The 21,643-nt window shown below is 54.2% G+C and overlaps 1 protein-coding gene across 1 annotated transcript; it reads left to right on the top strand.

Annotated features, from left to right (window-relative positions):
• The first annotated feature begins 17,418 nt into the window (after positions 1-17,418).
• Positions 17,419-20,911, top strand: Ptgds (prostaglandin D2 synthase). Its single transcript, XM_005346297.2, has 7 exons — positions 17,419-17,635; positions 18,385-18,524; positions 18,632-18,708; positions 19,389-19,505; positions 19,692-19,793; positions 20,277-20,337; positions 20,789-20,911. Exons 1-6 carry the CDS (start codon positions 17,516-17,518, stop codon positions 20,294-20,296), a joined length of 576 nt encoding a protein of 191 aa, XP_005346354.1. The 5' UTR covers positions 17,419-17,515; the 3' UTR covers positions 20,297-20,337; positions 20,789-20,911.
• Positions 20,912-21,643: the final 732 nt, after the last annotated feature.

Here is a 21,643-nt window from a genome sequence, read left to right on the forward strand (position 1 = left end):
GTCGTCGAAATGAGAAAGGCACACCAAACACTAGAGCAGGCTTAGCCCCCATTTCTATCAACCAAGCTCTCCTTGTAGGGAAGGGAGTCTGACCATCATGTGACATCAGGGACAGGTGTCAGAAGAGCCACCCATGTGTCCATGCTGGGTTCCAACCCACTAGAGCCTGACCTCGCTGGGATGCAGTGGCAGAGGGTGCTGAGTCCAGACGTAAGAGCAGCGTGGGTGCTTATGTTCTCATCCTAGAACCGAGTCCACGGGATACATGGCCACAGAGCTCCAAGACGGCTCTGGCTCCTGACACAGAGAATTCCCCTTTGTGGCTGCACATCCTTGAAGCCGCGGTGAGGCTGCTCTTTCCGTATTAGATACTGAGGCAGCAGGATCTTCTCCAACACATGCACTAGCAAAAGGTCTGACCCTCCAAAGACCTGACTCTATTGCAATACCATTTGCATCCGTGGTTTTCACACTTCCTTTTGTAGGAATCATGTGGAGAAAATGCTTTAAAAATAGATAGATTCCACCATGATTTGTTAGGAAAACAGCTGCTTACAACAATATGCTACTTACCTCAGAAGTATTAAAAACAGACAAACAAAACCAAACTTTAAAATCCTCACGCAGGCTCCGCTAGGCAGCTCTCATCTCCTAGCGCAGCAGCCCAGTCCAGGATGTCTCCTTAAAAATATCCTTTTGTGTAAACTAAAGAATGAGGGTCTTCCATAGCAGGTGGACTAGCCTAGCCTTTGGCCATAGATCGGACAAAGAACAGAGGAAGAAGCCCCTGAGAAGCCGAAGGAGGAGGTGACAGAACTTAGACATAATGAGGATGGGAATCTGGAGAAGTAGGGAGGTGAAGAAAGATGAAGGAGAGAAGAAGAAGGGTGGTCACAACAACAGCATATCTGTCACGAAGGGCCACAGCCTGGTACCACCGCCACAGACAGAGCCCTGAGCGGTGTGTGCGTGTGTGTGTGTGTGTGTGTGTGTTGCACGGCTCTCTAACCACCTCCCTCTGAGGCACACATTTGAACAGCCAAAGACCTTTAACTGCAGAGAGAGGCAGTGATCCCTCACGCAGTTGGGGGGTTCATGCATTGGCCTGTATCCCCAACTGATTCCACATCAGGAGACAATGCGTAAGGCTGGGCACAACGGATGGCACGCGGAAGCCACAGGAACTGCTGGCCTCGTCTTTGTAACCTTCATTTTACATTATTTTCCTCTCAAACTCAGCTCCACTCAGCATTTTGGGGAGAAGGGAGGCTGCAGGCCAGCCTCTAAGTTAGTTCACAAGTCCCCTGGCCCAGCTGGAGCCCAGCAGCCCTGCTTTGTGCTGAGGCTGGAGCCAGGGCCTCAGGGCCTCACACGTGACTAGGCATGTGCTCGGTACGGAGTTACTCCTTAACCCCTTGTAAGGTCCTCATTTCCAGAAGACTTCACCTTTGCTGACCTTAAATTTGGGTTGCTGGTGTCCCATAACCTTCACTAGTAGGTATGGAAGTACAAAAGGCGCCCCGGGGACCCCCAGTTACCAGGGAGCACCCTCTCCTATTCTGAAGCAGAAACTCAACTTCCTCTCAGAGATGAGAGACGACTCCCTCTAGCCAAGACAGTAACCCCTCTTTCTGCTGGTCAGCCCAGCGGTATGAAGACCCCAAACAGTCATATGGGGTCTTCGCACCCCTGTGTACTCAGGGAAAGCTGGCTGACCAGACAGGAAACAAACTCTCATGAGTAGGTGATTGGGTGTGTGGGGGTCTTCCCACACCAGTTGGCTCCCCAACTCCTGGAATCCAGCAGTGGGGAGACAACATTTAACCATCCTCCCCCCACCCCCCGCTCTAAAAACAGAGCAGCCAGGCTCTCTATCACTGCTGTCAGGGAACCGCCCCATGTATCTCCAGGACAGCCTCTGGTAAGATGGAGGTGTCACGGCCAGAGCCCCCTGCACTTGTCTGTGCAGTCTTGGAAGATTGGAGCAATGTTGTGCAGAGTGCATGTTGGCTTGATACCTCAGCCTGCTTGTTCCTCCCCACTGGGCCCTCCACACCCTTCCTAATCATGGCTGTGAGGACACAGGCAAAGCAGAGGCCCACTCCCATCCCAGTATGGAGGGCCCATGTTTGTGAGATGCAAGAGGGAAACTCTCTCCCCTTCTGTTTCTCTCAGGCTTCCAGGGGTCAGTACAGGTGAGCGTGCAGGGGCTAGGATGTAGCCAAAGTCATGCGGGGGGGGGGGAGGGTCAGTGTGCAAGAGGCGGGGTGTACCAGGCGGCAAGTACTGGTCAGAGGGCAGGGGGTACTGCAAGATCAGCATGGGGGTCGGAGGTTAACACACATGGGTCAGTGTGGGTGTTGGAACATTTTTGTTTCAACTGAAATCCTCGGCTAGATGTGGGGCTTGAGCGCTGCTCCCCAAATAAGGGTGGGCTCCTTCTAGGCTTCACCTCTAGACCCTGCGACACATACAGCTGCCTAGTTCTCCCTGGGAAAGCACACCCGGCCCGTAGGCCCTGCCGAGTGGCCAGATAAGTCTCTTTACTTTGGCCTCTAAGCAGCGCCTTCCACCACCACCTGGGCCTGCTGGGCCTGGACCAGCCTGCTGGGCTTCAGGGCTGAGCCTGCGGTTTGCTGGAAGGAAAATGGGGTCAGCTGGATGAGTACCAGACCTGTGAGCGGCCCCTCCCATTGCCACCTGGACCTGCTGGGCTCCAGGGCTGAGTCTGCAGGTTCCTGGAGGTGGAAGTGAGCAGCAAGTCAGGAGACCCGGGCATGTGAGAGACCTGACCACAGGCACTACAGAGCGGCCCTCCCTGAGGACGCTTCTACATTATCCCTCCCTGCTGGGTCCTAAGACCCACAGGCCCTCGGCTACCCCTTCCCGGGGGGATACTGCTTTTCCCAGTACTACCCTTGCCCTGCCCCCACCGCGTTCCTCTTGAGTTATCACACGTGTCCCACCCTGTGAAGCTCCCTGGGGACACCCACAGGATCAGGACACACGTACTGCTGGCACGATCTAAGGGTCCCTCTGCCCTTCTTGGTCTGTAGGGAAGGATAAAGAGTTTTAAGCCATCTCACACCCAGGCCTCTGTGTATACGAGACGTATCTCTACCATGCTTAAAATGGGTGGCTTGGTGATCTAATCCTAGCCCTTTGGGCTGTTCATTTATGGGGTGGGAGCCAGTGGAGGAAGTAGGGAAGTAGGTCCCTAACTTAACCAACGGCAGGGACAGCCCTTCCTCCCCCTAGACTGGGCAGGGGTCCTTCATGCTTCAGCAGGTACCATCAGATAGGAAACGCTGGGAAGCTGGAAGTTTGGGTAGAGAAGCAGAGGAGGGGGCTCAGGCTTGGAAGAACACGGGGCCAGGCAGGCTGAAGCAGGCCAGAGAGGAGGGTTGGGAGGATGGGGGACAGGACCTGCTCATGAGATGGGCTCCCCTTCTGAGGGGGAATAGGGCAGGCAACATCAGCAGCCCCTCCTGGGAAGACAATCTAGTCCCTAGCTGAGGGTTTCCCCTTGGCCCCTTGGGTCTGTCTTCAGCTCTTGGATTGGGGCCAGAGCCAACCCTGCCATTATCTGAGTGGGTAGGTGCAGAGTGTTAAATCACTGGGGACTATCAGGATCAGACAATGTGTTCCGTCAGCTTGGCTAAGGGCTTGCCTGTGATCAGAGGGCTGGTCAGGGAGGATCTCTCTGATGCATTTCAACCCCTGCCGGGTCGCCACTGCTGTGGTCTAGAGGAACTTCATGTCAGATGCTCAAAGCTAAGACTGATCCTGGGCTACCAGATGAGAGGACTTCTGAGTTAGGGCCTGGCCTGGGCAAACTTGGTGCTCAGCTGGAGCCAAGCCTGGTGACCAGGGAGGATGGCCTCATGGAGGGCATTGACCTTGAGGTCCCCCAGGCTGATAGCCCCAGGACTGCCTACCTGTGGTTTGTCACCACTGTGACTCAAACTGCTACTCAAACAACTCCTCAGGGGAACTGCCCCACTGTCTGCTACTTGTCACCCGCAGGAGAGACAACTGGGTTAAGAGACTGGGCAGGGGGGTCAGAGAGATGGTGCAGCCACAGTCAGGGCCTAGGAAACAGGAGTGAGGAGGGGGTTGGCTTCTGGGCTCAAACAGAGGATGGAGAAAGAGCAGCAGCATCAGGGTCTAGGTGTGTGTTTCTTTCAGCGTCCATAGGAACCTCTAGGTGAGTAAGAGGATGACCAGGTGGGGGCGCCAAAGGTGTGCAGGCTGTGGTGGGAGCTGAGATTTCAGTTGCATAATCCCATGCTAGGTCTGGGGGCTCCTCTGGAGAAGCCTGATCCGGACCCAGATCCTCCCACATCCTGGGGGCAGACCCATCAAGTGCCACTGAGACCTGGGACCTGAGCTGGGAGATGGAGCACTGGGCTATTCAGGGAGATAGTGAGGATGATCTAGAAGTGGCTGCCCTCGGGGGAGAGAGCAAGAAGAGGTACTTGGGTGCCACAAAGTCAGGTCACGGTGGGGAATTCCAGCTGCCTCAGCTCTGGTTTGATGACAGCCCCTGGATGTCATCTCAACTAGCTGTAGCCACCTGGACAGTGAGATGGGCATGAGGTTCACACCCCTCATGAGGGTGGCTCGGAGGGGTGGGCCCTTCTTATGATGTGAGCCTTAAGCATGGGCCTGGGTCAGCATCAGATGGGAGATCCCCAAGCTGTGACAACTTCACCTAAGTCTTTACTACAGGAAAATGATCTGAGTCTCTTGTGGCCTCCTGTGGACCAGGAACCCAATTGTGCCTCTCCGCTTCTCCACTGGGTTTTCCAATGACTGAAGTAAGCATGTGGCCCTTCCACGACGTGGGCTTCGACGTTCCTGACAGCTTGGTATGGATGGCCCCAAACCGCAACTAATACCCATGGCAGTTGGTTGATGAGGGGCGATCGGCTGCGGAAGGTGGCACAAGGTAACACCCTGGGGCCAGATGCCATGAACTGCTGGCACTTTAGTTCATGGAGCTGAGTGTAAGCAGCAAGCTAATCGGAATGTGTAGTGTGGTTTTTCTCATGGAGAGCACCAGCGTGTCTGTAGGGACCAAACACTTTTGTGGTTGGGGGGGTTAGCGGAAGGAGGTGGGAGGGAGGAATCCATAAGAGAGCCTAAGGAATCTTTAAAAAATTGTTATGCAAGCCGGGTGGTGGTGGTGCACGCCTTTAATCCCGGCACTCGGGAGGCAGAGACAGGCGGATCTCTGTGAGTTCGAGACCAGCCTGGTCTACAAGAGCTAGTTCCAGGACAGGCTCCAAAACCACAGAGAAACCCTGTCTCGAAAAACCAAAAAAAAAAAAATTGTTATGCATATAGGTGTTTGGCTTGCATGTATATCTGTGCACTACTTGCTTGCCTGGTGTCTTCAGAAGCCAGAAAAGGGATTGGATTCCGGAACTGGAGTTGTAGTGAATCGTGAGCTGCTCTGTAGGTGCTGGTGATTAGACAGAGGTCCTCCGGATGAGCAACCCGTGCTCTTCACTGCCTAGTCATCTCTCAAACCCCAAGGAATCTTTTTTTTTTATATTTATTTATTTATTATGTATACAATATTCTTTCTGTGTGTATGCCTGAAGGCCAGAAGAGGGCACCAGACCTCATTACAGATGATTGTGAGCCACCATGTGGTTGCTGGGAATTGAACTCAGGACCTTTGGAAGAGCAGGCGATGCTCTTAACTGCTGAGCCATCTCTCCAGCCCCCAAGGAATCTTTTAAAATACTATTTATTTTTTATCTTTTATTTAAGTGTCCACAGAGGCCCTGTTAGATCTCCTGGATCTACAGCTACAGGCAGTCATGTGCCACCTGATATGGTGCTGGGGATCAAATTCAGGTCCCCTGGAAGAGCCACAAATTCTATTAACCACTGAGTCATCTCAACCGTCCCAGCTCAAGAATTTATTTGTTTGTTTCGAGACAGGGTTTCTCTGTAGCTTTGGAGCCTGTCCTGGAACCCACTCTGTAGACAAGGCTGGCCTCGAACTCACAGAGATCCGCCTGACTCTGGCTCCTGATAAGGAATCTTCATGAAATGGTAATCACACTCACTGTCTTAGTTGTTGCTGCGAACAGATATCATGACCACAGTAGCTCTTGTAAATGAAAACATTTAATTGGGGCTGACTTACAGGTTCAGAGGTTTGGTCCATTGTTATCATGGTGACACACAGGTAGACATGGTGCTGGAGAAGTAGCTGAGAGTTCTACATCCAGATCAGCAGGCAGCAGGAGGAGAGAGAGTGTGACACTGGGCCTGGCTTGAGCTTCTCAAAGTCCACCCCCTGTGACACATTTCCTCCAACAAGGCCACATCTGCTTCAACAGGCCACACCTCCAATATTGGCATTCCTTGTGAATCTACGGGGGCCATTTTCATTCAGACCACTAAGCTCACTCTCTCACTATTGTGGTGATGGTTTCCTGGATGCACACATGTATTATAACTTATCAAAAATTTAAAGAATCCTATAATGCCCAATCCCACGAAGATGGAGTCAGGTCACAGGGACTGTGACACTGCCAGAGTAGAGGCAGTCTGAATCTCCCTGTGCTTTCGGCCACTTGCACGCCTTGTCTTTCTGCTTTCTTCCCCAATGGTGGTCATTAAGGCATTCCCTCTGGCCAATATTGAAACAATTTAGGCTACACAATGAATAAGGAAGGGCAAAGTTACAGCCCAAAGAACAAATACCGACCTTGAGTCCACCCTGATATAGATAAGTTAGCATGTGGAAAAGGCAACACTATGAAGATGCTGGCATCCAGTAAGGCTGTGCCAACCTCATTTGAAACTCAGGCTGCCCACACCGAAGGCCTTCCAGAGGACAATGAGAAACGAGGGTGACCTTACATGGGAGGACCCAGCGTGCGTTCCTTGACCAGGTGCGACACTGCTGTAATTGTTCTGAGAAGCCACTTCACCTCTGCTGAAAGAATTCTCACCAGGAATCAGAGTAGGGGGAGACTAAGCAGCAGCTGCCCCCTAAGGTCCCATCATTCCTGGTTCCCTCACCTCACCCCACTCCCGGGAAACCAATGAGTTTATTGGGCTTTCTGGCGGAGCCGGAGTGAGGGTTACTGACAGGAGTGTGAATCCAAAGCAGCCAAACTGGAAAGTCTGCACCCAGCATAAGAAATAGTTTCTCCTAGCTGCTCAGATGTGTTTCCCTTCCTCCAGTCTTGCCCTGCTCAGAGACCTGGGAACCATGGACAGTGAGGGAAGAATTGTATACAGGTGGTTAGGAGGGGTGGCTTGACACTTAAGTAAGGGTCTGATGACCCTCTCCATCCCCTCTTTGCTGATGAAAAGCCAACGATCAACACGATCAACAAGGCCAGCTTTGACAATCTTCTGTGAGCCGAAGAGCTACCGGTAGGCCTGGAGGACAGTCCTTGACAACAAGCTCCAAGGCCTACCTACTAAAGCACCACCCAGCCACGAGGAAAGCATCAGCAATCCCCAGTAGGGGGACTTCTGCAAAACCCTTGACCAGCACTGCCCAGTACCATCGAGGTGAGAAAGAAGAAATAATTGGAAGAGTTGCCCCAGCCCAGAGGAGCCCAAGGATCAAGAAGCCAAATGTAGTGTGGGGTCTGGATCAGACACTTAAATGGGCTAGGAAATTTTGCTTTTGGTTTTTGTTTTGGATGGACTCCAGGGCCACATGCCAGACAAGCACTCCACCAAGTGAGGTAGAATTTTGATTAAGACACGAACTTTACATGACTCAGCATCTTGATAGTCGGCGTTGCTTGGCGCAGCCTCCCTAATTGTGCCAGCGCTGCACTGGCACTGCGCACTATAACAGGCGCAAACCTAAAACTGTTTAAAGATCAGAACATGTCTACACATTTGTATCCAGTGTCTGCATTGTGTGCACAGACACACACGCGGTCCAAGGGCAGCCTCAGGAGCTATCCACCCGTGGCTGTGTCTGTGGGTTTGTCATTGTTGTTTCTGGCCTGGAACTTGATGAGAAGGCTGAAGTACCCGTCTCCACCTTCCTGGCACTGGAACCGGAAGCAAATACCGCTACTCCCAAGCCGGAACCTTTACTGCCTCAACTATCTTCCCAGCCCTGATATATTTATTCTTTTTTTTTAAAATATTTATTTATTTATTTATTATGGACACACTATTCTGTTTGCATATATGTCTGTAGGCCAGAAGAGGACACCAGACCTCATGACAGATGGTTGTGAGCCACCATGTGGTTGCTGGGAATCGAACTCGGGTCCTTTGGAAGAGCACACAATGCTCTTAACCACTGAGCCATCTCTCCAGCCCTGATATATTTATTCTTAAGTGTGTGTGTGTGTGTGTGTGTGTGTGTGTGTGTATACACTGTGTAGCCTAGGCTGGCCTTGGGCTTAAGATCCTCCTGCCTCAGCCTTCTGAGGGCTGGGATTACAAGTCTGTATCAGGACTCCCAGCTTGATCATTTCCCTTTAAAGACCGTCTCCAGCCAGCACATGGGTTATTGTGTGTCCATTTTCGCTTCACCAAGTCTCAGGGCTTCCTGGTCTCTGAGCATCCCACATCAGAGTCTTCTCGCTTAGTATTCCTTTTCGTTTGACTGGCTACAGAACTTTGTATAGTTCATGTTGTCGATCTGTGTTGGGCCTTGTTTTGCCCTTTCATGATGTGCCCAGGGTTGAGAGTTGCCAAGGTTCCTCTTGGCGCCTGTGACAGCAAGGAGGCAGACACCTCCCTGAAGCCAGCTTCCAGGGCCCATTCTGGCCTTGAAACAAGGGACACCTGAGGGACCTTCTTTCCAGGTTACCTTGTGGGTGGCCACCTCTTTCCTTGGGTTTCCAGTGTAGCTTCCTGGATTACATATGGAGGTCTATGCAGAACCTTAGCCACATAAGAAAGAGATTTGTGGAATATATTGGAAGGAAGGAGAGCCAGCCCTCTCCTGCCCCATCCAGCTACGTTGCTTGCTGGATACCAGACCCCTACCTGGGGGAACAGAGCAGAAGCCTCCAGCTCGAGCCTGTGACACAGGCTTCCTGAAACGATCCCAAGTCCCTTGAGAAAAGGTTCTGGGAAGTGAGGGGACTGGGGCATCCAGAGGCAAGGAAGAGGCCTGTACTCCAGAAAGTCAACCCTGGTAGAGACAGGAAAAGGAACAGAAGTGGCCTAGGTCCTGATGAGGAGAGCAGCACCTAGGTCCCCTAGCGTGTGTCCTGTCTCTACTGCGAGCATCACTAGAAAGGACTTTGGGCCTCCAGGATCTGTGCCACCAAATTTGCATGGTCCCTAGGAAGCATCTAAGCTGGTCAGCAAGGCCTCCCATGGCACTGCCCATCTCCAGGGTGATGTTGGATTTCTAGCAACCACCTCTCTCCCAGAAAATGGTGAAGTAGTCAAGAGGAGGCTACTGTGGTCCTCAGGTGCCACCACAGCCAGAGGCTGGTGGTATCAGGGCCAGCGGAGGGCTCCACCCAAGGATGAGGTCAGGAGTGGGAGAAAAGCTGCAGAGGAGGCAGCAGCCCCGTGAATGGCCATGGCCCAGAGCGGCCTTGTGGCCTGAGTAGGTGGCCCTGGGCCAGCTCTGGCACAGCACACTCTGTCCCTCTTTGCCTAGCCCAAAGAACAGCTCAATCTGCTCCCAGGCAGGGGGTGGGAGTCGATTCAGAGCTTGTGCCCAACAGAGCAAGACAAGCGTGGGTGGATTCTGGGGCGGCCACTTATGCCGGGCACACAGTGGATCCCAACAGGTATCTGCTGTCATCTTGCCTGGATTTGAGCTCTGTGCTAGTTGTCATGTGCGACACGGGGCTCCGAGAGCATAGGAAGTGGGCAATGGGGCAGGAAGTGCTGGGGAGGTGTTTGTGGGCTAGAGTGCTGCCTTGGAGCGAGGAGGCTCGAACCGTGAGGAAGCCAAAGGGGCGTATTCTTTCCCCTCTTGAGCTCACTGCTTTGAGACAGGACCAGTGCGCGCTCAGTGACAGACTAAACCCAACCCCTCCTGAATCGGCCAGGCCACTGCTACCCAGATCTCCACTGCCTAGGATCAGCCTCCACATGGAGATTCTGTGGATAGGTCTCGTCTTGCTGGGGATGATGCAGACCCAGGCCCAAGGCCCAGGAAGGCATCGGGGGCTCCCTCAAGTCCCAGGCCCCCTCTTGCCTTTCCACAAGATCTGTCTCCTGCCCAGCCTGGGGAAGGACAGGGTGACTGGGAATCCAGGCCGGGCAGGCCCAGTTCGCATGGGCAGGAGCAAGGAACGGGGAGCTGAGCCCAATGGCAACCCTACACAGACTCCACATTCTCCCGTGGCCCTTGGGACCCTCCAGGTGGGGACAGCTCTCTTTGTGCATGTGGGGTAGCCGAGGCTTTGAGAGTCAAGTGGTCTCTGCTAGATCCAGCATCGCCGGTGCAGACATAGCTTGGGACCACATCTGATGGGAGAGGGCTGGCCCTCTCTGTCACTAGTCCCACAGTTCCAGGGAGAGTGGTCTACCTCTGCTTGGTGGGTCACCTTCAGGAGGGAAGATGGGGCCCCATTCCAGATATGGGTGACAACCTCTAAGCTCAGGGACAGACACGTTGTCCTTAGTCTCACCTGAGTGAGACTAAGATCCCTGCCACATGAGGGAAGTGTTGTAGCTGGTGGTGACATCATAGACAGGCGAGTGGGGAAGACCCCCACAGTGATGGGGACTGGTCTGCCTTCAGTGAACTCCAAATACATGCACCTGCTTTGTCCTGTGCCCTGTGGTTTAGAGACAGAGTCAGCAGGGGACCGAGGAGGTCTAGGGGACAGTGAAGGCTTGAATCCAGGAAGGTGCCCTAGCCTAAGATAGGGCAGAGGGCAGGATCAGATGGCACAGTGACTTCAACTGAGGTACCAGTGGGAGCTCTGGGAAGTCCAGGCTGCCATGAGGGATGACCTGTCTTGGAAAGTGTGCAGAGCAGGACCCTTCTAGAAAAACCTCAAAGCCCCCTCCTTCCAAACACATCCTACACCCCCCTCAAAGTCCAGCTCCTCTCTCTTTTTCCATTCTCCCCAGGATCCCACCCTATGAACCGCTGTCTCTGAGGGTCAGCTAGGCCAGGGCCTTGTCAGAATCTGGGACGGTGAGTACTTCCTATGCAGAGCCCCAGGCAAGGCCCCAGGCAAAGCCCCAAACAGCTCTGAGTCAACCAACTGTTCTGGTGTCATACCGAGTGGGACTGTCAGCAGCCGTCCCCTGCCACCAGCAGAGTCCCCACCCCAAAATTAGGGTCAGAAAATTATAAGGTGGACCTGGTAGAGGGTCCCAAGAGTGTTGCCATGGTCCTCCATGTAAGGACCACGGGCCCAGGGGGAGATTCCAGGCCATGCTGCTGGTTAAGGACCTGGGTAGAAGATGGCTCAGCAGAGGAGTCCTACTAGGTGAGGCATCATCCCCTTAGTGGGAAGAAGGATCCTTCTCAAGGCCCCTAGGGAGTTGATTGTAAACAGAGGGTCGTCCCCCCCCCCCCAGTGCTCGTCTTTCATCCTGATGCAGGGAGGAGGAAGGAGCTGGATTCTGATGGGGGGGGGGCATTAAGCCTGCTGGGACAGTGGGAATCCTTCAGGACCATGCCAGCTTCTTGACTGAAACTGAGCCAAGAATAATGGGATGGGCACTGGGCTACACAGACGACTAGGAGGTGACCTTGAGAGTAGAGGATCCTGGGGGCGAGGGTGGGGGAGGTCCTCAGTGCTGTTGGAGAAAATGCTTGTCTCATTATGAAGCCAGAGAAAGCTCAGGGATGGATGGTCCAGGCCTTCACAGGTACAACACCTGGCAGGTGGAGCCTAGGGGGAGTCTTGGGGGATGTGCGAGGGGGGTATACTAGACAGACCCTCCTCCAAGCCTGACACTGGCAACTACTCAGTAGGCTACACGGTGTGTGTTGGAGAATTGAAAAGGAGACATGGAATTGGCTCCAGAAGGGACATTATAGTAAACGTGAAGTCAAAGTCTTGGCTTCACAGCTGTGCCAGAATCAGGGTGCATGAAAATGTGGGGGGCCCATGCTAGACGCTGTTGCCTGAAATGTGCCTCCTGTGAAGTTTCCGTGTTCCCTGGTCTAGGTTGCCCTTCTTCCTCCATCTGAAGTTACTAAACCAAGCCCAGGCTGAGTAGGAAAGGGGATTTGGAGGTCAGAGGTCATGCAAATGTGTCCTTAGGACCCCGGGCTCCCTAACCAACATTGTTCCCATAGAGGAATATGACCCAGGGTCCTGAGGAAACTGTGAGCATGGCTGGTAGAGATGTAGAGGCCATGGAGGAGGGGGAGGCAGGCGTTGAGACCCCACCCTTTGCCCTCTTGCCCTTCCTGTGCCTCCAGCTTCTCTCCCTGAACCCCACTAGCTCCTCTTAGACCCGCCTTTCTGGGATCTGTCGCTGCCCAGGTCCCACTGGCTCCAGTTTCTCTCCCATTTCCCTGCTTCTCTTTCTTCCCTCTCTCCCTTAGGCCAGAAGACCGCCGCCAGGACTGGCTGGCCATGGCAGACTCAGCCCTCACCGCGTCCCAGCCGCGTCCCAGCTGGGCTTGTGCATCTCCTCACAGGCATTCTCTCTCATCTGCTCCCAGCACAAATAAACACCTGTCACAAAGGAACGGGCCGGCTGTCCATGATTGCTGACAGGAGAAATGTGAGCCAGGCTGGCTGGGCTCTCAGCGCTACTACCTCTGTGTACCACGGTGTGGAAAAGCTGGAGTCTCTGATTTGGGGGCTGTGATGTCCCTGTTTGGTCTTCTTCATTGACCTGTCTCCCCTTTTTGGTCTCAGAGGGACAGACAGGCTTGTACTTACACAGCACCTGACTCCAGCCTGGGGAGCAGGGACATGGTGTGACCCTAGGGTCCTCCTGGGGTGCTGAAGCCCAGATTCCAGATGGAGCTGTGAACCAAGCACAATGCCTCAGAGATGTAATCAAACGCTCAGTTCTAGGTACCACTATGGCCTTGTTCAGAGGCTGTGGACCAGTTTCCTGGGTCATCTTAGATCCCAGAGTGAAAGGCAGGACCCTGCCTCAGGGCTGCACTTCGATTAAGATCCAGGTACTCCTTTAGTTCTAGTACTCTGGAGGTAGATATCTGTGAGTTCAAGGCCAGTCTGATCTACAGAGAAAGTTTCAGATCAGCTGAGGAAATACAGTGAGATCCTGTCTCAAAGTGAAAAAAAAATCCAGGTCCTACGGCTGTTGTGAACCCACAGATAGGAGCCAGGAGATGCAGGAGCCCTTGCCAGCCAGCCTGGCCCAGGAGACCCAGCCTGGCTCTAACAGCATTCTCCACTCTGCCTGGCCCTACAGGGACACAGCAAGCTCCCCCACGAACACCACTGACGATACTGTAGCCTTCCTAGACTTGCCTCGTTTAGCCCATCCTCCCTCTGATCTTCAATCTCTGACTGATGTCTGCTGGCTGCTTCTGGAAGCCAGAGCAGGCCTTGGCGATCTGTAGCACCATCCTCTCCATTACCCCAACACTGATAGTTGGAGTGTATGGGCATGTAGCTGCTGAGACCAGGCCAGGCCCTCTGGCAGCTCAACTGCTCCCTGGGCAGCCCCTTGCAAGAGTAGAGCGGGTAGAGGTGACCGCAACAGATTCTTTGGTGGCCAGCAGCTGCCTGCCCAGACCCAATTTTCTGAGCAGCGGTTGGCCTATTCATCCCAGGGCTCTTCTGGGACCTGGCTGACATATGCACAAGAGACTCAAATCCAGATGCTGATCTTATCCCAACCCTCCTGCCTGCTTCTCTTTGATCCTGCTTCCCCACCCTACGGAGCTGGGAAAGCGTAGCAACCCTAGAAGTGTGGGCAGGGAGATGCAGCCATGTCCAAAATCAACAGAGGTGAACCCAACAGCTACAGAAACCAGCCAGGAGAAGAGCAGGTGGTGGCCTTGGATGGAAATTCAGAGACAGCCCAGCGAGCTGCCTCCACAGCTCCGTTAATGGGCACGGCCCTTTACATGGAGTCCCTGAGCCGGACTGTGACCTCCACACAGGCTCTAGTCTGCTCACGTCACAGACTAGGGTACTACACCAAGGTTAACAGAGACCAAAATATTCTACTCAGCAGCTTCTCAGAGGCCTAGGGCAATGGCACTCTTCATTACAGCCCTTTGAGGGGCCTTTCTGGGAAGGGCTGTGAGACCCGGAAGGCCTGAGAAGGTGGAGGGCTAGAGTTCCCTCTCCCCACGCTTCTAACACAGAGCGGCTATGCTCAAGCAGCAGGTGGGAGTCATGTGGCCCTGGTGAGTCCCGTGCTAAAGCTGGGGACTCAGGGAGTCCCTCCACCACGCTGTCACTCAGCCAAGTCACTCAGCCAGCTCAGGTCCGACCAGGCCTTGAGGATAAGCTATCTCTGGGGATGTCAGGAAGCTGGCCTCCCACCCAGGGTTCTGACTGCCTGCAGAGAGGCTGGGACTCTCCCTCCGGCCTTTCCCCTCCCCCGGGCTCAGAGCTAGGTCTCACCCCCTGTCCCCCAGGCCAGCAGGCCCATCTACACTTCATGTTTTGATTCAGGGGCTCACTGGTGACTCGGAGTGGCCTGGAGAAGGGGCTGGCTAGAGACCAGGTGGGGAAGGGGCTTCCAGGCCAGTCCACTTGAATCCCTCCATAGCTCAGAGTCCTCCTGCAGCCCAGTTTCTATGACACTAGGTAAGGATGAGAGGAAAGTCTGGGTCAGAGCCAGGCTGTGGAGAGGCAGCGGGTCCAAGGCCCCACCTCAACCCAACAGAGGCTCTTACTTACGGCAAAACAAGTTCCCATGATCTGGTAGGCCCACATTTAACAAACTTCCCAAGATCTCCTGCGAGGTAAGAATACCTCCACTCCTTTTGCACAGATGGGGAAACTGAGGCACACTGACCTGGGAGACCGTGTCTTTGTCAGACCCAGGAAGGCCTCTGTGTCCTTTTCATTCATCTACTCCTGGCTCTGAGCCACCCAAGGAGACAGCATGTTCAGAAGGAGGGGATGCTGGGTGACCCTAAGCTCTACACTCAGTTGCCCTCAGTTCATAGGAAGTAGGATGCCCTCAACCTGATAAGAACTTAGAAGAAGGGGGCTGGAGAGCTGGCTGGTTAAGAGCACTGGCTGCTTTTCAGAGGACTCAGGTTCAATTCCCAGCAGCTTACAGCCATCTGTAACTCCAGTTCCAGGGAATCTGATACCTTCACACCAACGCACATAGAATAAAGTTAAATAAATTATTCTTAAAATAGAACTTAGAAGAAAAGACCTCAGTGACAGGGCTGGCACCTAGTAGCATGTTGAGGCTAAAGCTGGGGGACTCGGGGACTCCTCCACAGTGCTGGCTGAGTTCTGGAACGCTGGGCATTCGTGTGCTAGGACACTAATGAAAATGAACACTATGGTCCTCAAAATTGGATGGTGAGAGCAGGGAGGAGGGAACCCCAGTACATTCAAAACCCCGCTAAGGTTCCTGAAAGGTTTCCTGGAGGTATGGTCAGGCTTTTCCTGAGAAGGTAGTACAGGGGGCAGGCGGTGATGAGACCAGGAATTCACAGGTAGGAGACAGGGCCTGAAGAGGACTTGAAAGGGCCATAGGTATCCCACTCCTTGTGACTCTGGGCAGACTGGCACAAGGCACTTCAGGGACAAGAAGCCAGGTAGGGGAGAGGCTTCCTACTGTGGTGGGGGTTGGTAAGGCTGTGGGCATCAGAATCTTGTCCCCTTCAGAGGCGGCCCAGGACCATACCTGGTGTGACCCGGGCACAGAGCCTGGTACTGTCCCTCCTCACACACTTCCAATCCTGTTCCCCTGGGATCAGCACTGTGCCCCAGTTTCCAGAGGATCAGTCCAGCTGAGCAGTGCTGTGGATGACTGCAGAGCAAGGGGGTCCTGGGCTGGCCCAGGAAGAGGTCTTCCCGGAAGCGGCACACAGGAGCACTTGGTCAAAGAGAGGCCTTTACTGGCTTGGAAGTGGGGCACTTCTTACCTCACCAGGCAGGGCTGACTTTGTAGGTAGAACCGTCCCTGTGTCAACCTGAGAGCCATGGTGTCCTTCCAAGAGGCCTGTGTTATAGTTACTTTGTTATCACTAAAACCACAGTGTCTGGGCAGGAACAAGGTTTATTTTGAGGCATGGCACCAGGAATGACAGAGAGGAGAAACAGCAGGAGCAGGGACCTTCAAAGGCCCTTCTCTTGTGACCCACTTCCACCAGCTCAATCACACCTCCTGAGGGCCTACAGATCCCCAAATAGCGCCTGCCACCAGTGGAGGAATAAACCTTTAAAACATGAGCCTGATGGGGGCATTTCAGATTCAAACCATAAGAAGGTCCCACCCTTGGAAATACTTCAAGATTACTCTCCTTTGGGGGGGGCCTTCGTTCCATCTGCAGGACCGCCCCCCCCCCACGTACACACGGGTTGATGCACCCAGGCGTTCTACCCGAGTTCTTCATGTCCCCATCCTCAGCCCCTCTGGAGAGAACTCCCAGATCTGCTGTAGACCAGGCTGGCCTCAAATTTACAGAGATCCGCCTGCCTCTGCCTCCGTAGTGCTGGGATTAAAGGCATGCACCACCACCGCCCAGCTGCCCACTCAGATGTGAATGCTAAATAATCCTGTACCTCAGAACCAAAAACTCCTGGGCCACAGGGAAGGGGATGAGGGCAGTACATGCCAGCCTTCTCTTCCACGGCCATTGGCTTCCCATCCAGAGACAAGGCCATGGAAGCCAGGAAGAAGCCAGACTGCAACCACCCTGTTCTCTCAGCAGCTTGAAGCCCACCACTCTACCTGGTCCCAACTGTTCCCTCGCCCTAAAGGAAAGGACCATCAGGAGAACCCCAACAGGATGGCCATGGTGGAGGCTGTCCTTGTGGCTGCTTCTTAAATTTGCTGCAGGGTAGATTGAGTTTCTTTACTTGGTGAGGGTTTCTCATGGCCACCTGGGCTCCTGGCCTTTCAGGACCAAAAGTTCAAGGCACAAACGGTGCTTTGTGTTCCCCGATGGGATCATGGGACTTGGAGGAGATGACAGGTAGGGCTTGTGAGGGGCAGGTCCCAGCCCCAGGTGGGAAGTGACTAGTTTCCCAGCAGCAGGGCAGCACCAAGGTAACCTCCAGGGCCATCCGCTGCTGAGGTATGTGGGCCTTGACAGGAGTGGAGCCAGGTCTGGGCCAGTTCTGTCTCTGGGACTAGGGTGGGGAGTGGGAGCATGCAGAGTCCTCTCCCGGTCATGACCTACCCTTTCTCCACTGAGGTGCGGGGCTCAGCTGGAACCTCTTACATAACCAGCCCTGTTGCTGATGAGGCTGCAGCCGGGGCAGCCTCCCTCCCTCACGCCAGCATCACGAGCCTCCAGTGGGCTGGCCTTGGGCCTTGGGTGGAGGCCAAGCCTGGCTCATAAATAGGGGTCTCCACAGTGCCCTCTGCTCCTTCTGCCCACGGTCTTCCTTGCTCTGCCCACATTGCTGGCCTCGGGCCCAGACACCTGCTCCACTCCAGGCAAATGGCTGCTCTTCACATGCTGTGGATGGGGCTGGTCCTGCTGGGGCTCTTGGGATTCCCACAGACTCGAGCTGAGGGTGAGAGCCATGGTTCGGTGCAGCCCAACTTTCAAGAAGACAAGGTGAGGTTCCCCTACCCCATCCCAAGACAGCAGAACCCTCAGGTCAATGAGCACTTTCCGTGACAGGCTTTGTCCCACAAAAGAACGTGATTGTTCCTCCATGCTCTCAGATGCGCTGAGGCCTGAGCCAGCTGAGGGAGAGGGGAGGCTGGCCGGTTACCTAGGCCTGAAAAGAAACCCTCCTAAGCCACATCATCCAATCCAATCTCTCCTCCGAGGACACTGGCACACGTGAGCCACACGGTGTTCGTAGTTTTCAAACACAATCCCCCTATAAGCCCAAGACACCTGGGACATGCCCAAGCACAGGTCACCACATCCGAGTCCCAGAACGACTGCGCACTGGCTAGCACTGACTGTCCAGTGAGCCCCTGGATGTGCTGGGCACTGCTAGCTATGTATGCTCATGCACTGGCGCTGGCTGGGACCCTGCTGGTACTCTGTCTGGTTAGTCCATCTGACTCCTCCAGGAATGTGGCCTGCTCTGATTCCCACTCCACCCCCTAGGGGGCTGGGATGAGGATATCAACCTTCTGGGGAAGAGGGGAGGGTCTTTGCTACCCACCTCCTCGATGGGACAATGGACCAGGCCTGTTAGAGAGGGAGCAGTGTGGATGAGCATAGTCCAGGGTAGGTATGCTACCAGGACCAGTGCAGGGGGCAAGTCGGAGGAGGAAGAACCAGAAGCCCACAGGGTCTGCTCATGAAGGGCATGGAGCGTTGCCAACCTAGGCATCCACTGGTTGCAGTTCCTGGGGCGCTGGTACAGTGCAGGGCTGGCCTCCAATTCAAGCTGGTTCCGGGAGAAGAAACCGGTACTGTTTATGTGCAAGACGGTGGTAGCTCCCTCCACAGACGGAGGCCTCAACCTCACCTCTACCTTCCTCAGGTGAGAGAATGGGGTGTGGCAAGTTTCTGGGACCCCAAAGCCCCCACATCATTGTCTAGGGACATCCTGGGGCTTGTTTCCTTCCTTCAATGGTGATCTGCCCACAGGAAGAACCAGTGTGAAACCAAGATCATGGTGCTGCAGGCTTCAGCAGTTCCCGGGCAATACAACTACAACAGCCCCCGTGAGTGAGCCGCTTCCTGATCTCAGTCAATTCTGAGGTCCTTGCCGGCAGGTTGGACAACCCCCTATCTGAAAACTGTGGGGATAATGGTCACACCACCAGGGTCAGTCATCCAAGGACAGACCTGGCTGTGAATCTGCCTTAGGCACACAGGGCAGGCGTAGGTGTTGGGGACACACAGACCTCTCTCTGGGGACCATGTCCTCCCTGAAGCCTACCCATGGTCCTCCCAGGCCCCTTTCCTGCCCAAATGGAATTTTCCAGTTCTCTGCTGCCCAAATGGCAGCAAATCCTACCCACGCTTCAACAGTCCCTACCCATGGACCTCTCTCCAGCCCTCACCTGAGCTATGGCTCCCAGCAAGAACCCTATTTCCTTCTCCTTCTGGCTGTATTGAAACCCAGATTTTCTGAGCCTAAGTGTTTTCTGCCTTGTCCCCAAGGCTTGTAGTTTGGGGACAGTGTTCCTGGACTGTGCAGGCACAAAGCCAGAAACTGGCAGGTGGCCACCTAGGGAGGGACAAGGGAGGCAGTCAAAGAGATGGTGGGAGGACATGTCCTGGGAGCCACAGGCCTGAGACCCTTCCTACAGTGAAGCCTTCAGAGGTCACCCCTTCCATAGAGGAGGACAGAGTTGTGGGAGACATGTATCCCAACCGGAGTCTTCTCTTGGGTTCCCAGACTGGGGCAGCATCCACTCCGTCTCCGTGGTGGAAACCAACTATGATGAGTACGCGCTGCTGTTCAGCAGGGGCACCAAGGGCCCAGGCCAGGACTTCCGCATGGCCACCCTCTACAGTAGGTATCATACCCCACCAGGCCCCCACACAGGGGAGGCCCCTTAGAGGCTTGGCATGAGGCCGGAGGAAGACCAAGAACTGATCCTCGGGGAGCATACCAAACGGGTGGTCCCCACAACACAGCTGAAGGGGCAGAATGGAGGCTTTTCTGTCTCCTGAGGCTGGCCCCTTCTTTATCTACCAGGCCGAACCCAGACTGTAAAGGACAAGGTGAAGGAGAAATTCACCACCTTTAGCAAGGCCCTGGGCCTCACAGAGGAGGACATTGTTTTCCTACCCCCACCGGGTGAGTGAGGCCAAGATGCGGGGGAGGGAATTATAGTCGGATTAGTGCTGGAGATCCTTTGATTGCCACAGGGTGAGGGGAGACTGGGCAGAGCTTGGCCTTGCCCTACCACCTACTAGCCCAGGGGACTGTAAGGAAATAAACAGGTGTCAGTCTGTCCCAACATCATCACCTCTGCCTGCAGCCCCCTTTACTGGGAACCCCTTTCCTGGTGGGTACCTAGCACCTCTGTCTGCCAATCCCCCAGATAGAGGTTTAGGGGTGTCACTGGAAAGAGCCGATGGCAAGAGACCATCCCTCATGTTTTGAAGAACAGACTGTGGAGCCGGTATGGGATAGAGTCTGAAGTTTGGGGCCTCAGCAAAAACGAACTCTCCATAACCTTGGGGGAGGCTTCTTCTAGTCACGGGAGAAACACAAAGCCCTGGTGACGATGGGTCTAAGCCTGACCCTGACTGCTTCCCTGGGCTTCTTTCTTGGCAGATAAATGCATTCAAGAGTAAAAACAGATGAGAGAAGCCAGTCACTGTGCAGGCTCCACTCGGTAAGTGCTGTTCTTGTTCATTTACCGTCACAACACATAACCGCAGAGCAGTGGGGACGCAGCTCTCCAAGCAGAACAAGGTCCAGGTGAGACAGAAGAAATGACAGTTCCAATACCAATGGCTAGGGTAGGGTTGATGGCCAAGGGCTCATGGAGAAAGGGTAAGGGTGTGGGAGCCTAGTTCCAAACAGAATGAGGAGGAGCTTCCTCTCTGATGCTCATCCTACAGAAGGAGGCTACAAGGAACCGGAATGGGCAAGATCAGGAAAGAGAATGGCCAGGGTTGAAAATGCCAAGTCAGAGGGTTCTTCACTTGTGCCAAAACTGAGGTTTTGGGACCATCGACTCTGGAGGAATCCTCCAGAAGGAGGCCCTTGCCAGAAGTACAGTTTGGGCCCCATGAGGACAAGGACATGCCTGTGTCCCTGATGGATTCTGTTCTTCTGTCCAGGTGATCTGGCTCTCAGGACTCCTTTGCTCTGTCACCCTTGAGATCCCAGCCCTGGCTCCCCAAAGTGCCTCTACACCCTCCAGCCTTGTCTTGACTGAGGAATAAAGTCCAAAGCAAATCAGATCTTGTCTCTCGTCTGTGTGTCCTCCAGGTCCCTGGGCTGCTCCTGGCCCCTCCTATAAATATCTCAATATGATAACCAGCGGGGTGTCTGTTCCTGTTGCAGCTCTGATTAGGGATATGCTGGACTCAGCCCCTGCCCTGCTCAACCTCACCACCTCACCACATACCCCAACTCTTCTGGCCACAGCCCCTTTGAGCTGCCAGCCACAGGCAGGCCTGGGCTGGGGGAGGTCAGTCATTTAGTAGCTAATCCCTTAGACATGTGTTCACCCCTGCCCTGACAGTAGCCATTCAAACAAGAAAAGCCTCCAGGGAGCCTCAGATCCCATGAACTTTCAAGGTGTAAGCTTAGACCCTTTGGATTGGACAATAAAGCTGGAGGGACAAAAGGGAGTCATTTGTTTGCTAGGGACTAGATGAGTATCCGGGCTTCCCATGGATAGAGCTGGCTGAGGAGAGGCTGCCTGACTCTCTGCCTATTCTGACCCCCTGGGGTAGGGAGTGTAGAGTCAGGAGCAAGTCAATCAGTTGTCTATCCCAGTGTCCTAGGACAGGACAGCCACCTCAGGGCATCTTGGGGACACAAAAGCCACTCAGAGGAAGCCACCCCAGCTCTTCTGCCCTGAGGATCCTCCACAGTGCTGTAGGCTCTGCTGGTTAGCTTGTTCCTTGACCTCCTTGGAGTGTCCCTAGGCTGGGCTAGGTCACCTGTGGAGGTGAAAATTAATAAAA

This window comes from Microtus ochrogaster, chromosome 4 (genome assembly GCF_000317375.1).
Source record: "Microtus ochrogaster isolate Prairie Vole_2 chromosome 4, MicOch1.0, whole genome shotgun sequence".
Classification (NCBI taxonomy): Eukaryota; Metazoa; Chordata; class Mammalia; order Rodentia; family Cricetidae; genus Microtus; species Microtus ochrogaster.

Bases quoted from the DNA above. Each gene is read 5' to 3' on its own strand.
- Ptgds (XM_005346297.2), top strand. From the start codon at position 17,516: ATGGCTGCTCTTCACATGCTGTGGATGGGGCTGGTCCTGCTGGGGCTC. The intron at 18,525-18,631 runs GTGAGAGAATGG...ATCTGCCCACAG, and splicing joins CTCACCTCTACCTTCCTCAG to GAAGAACCAGTGTGAAACCA. The intron at 19,794-20,276 runs GTGAGTGAGGCC...CTTTCTTGGCAG, and splicing joins TGTTTTCCTACCCCCACCGG to ATAAATGCATTCAAGAGTAA.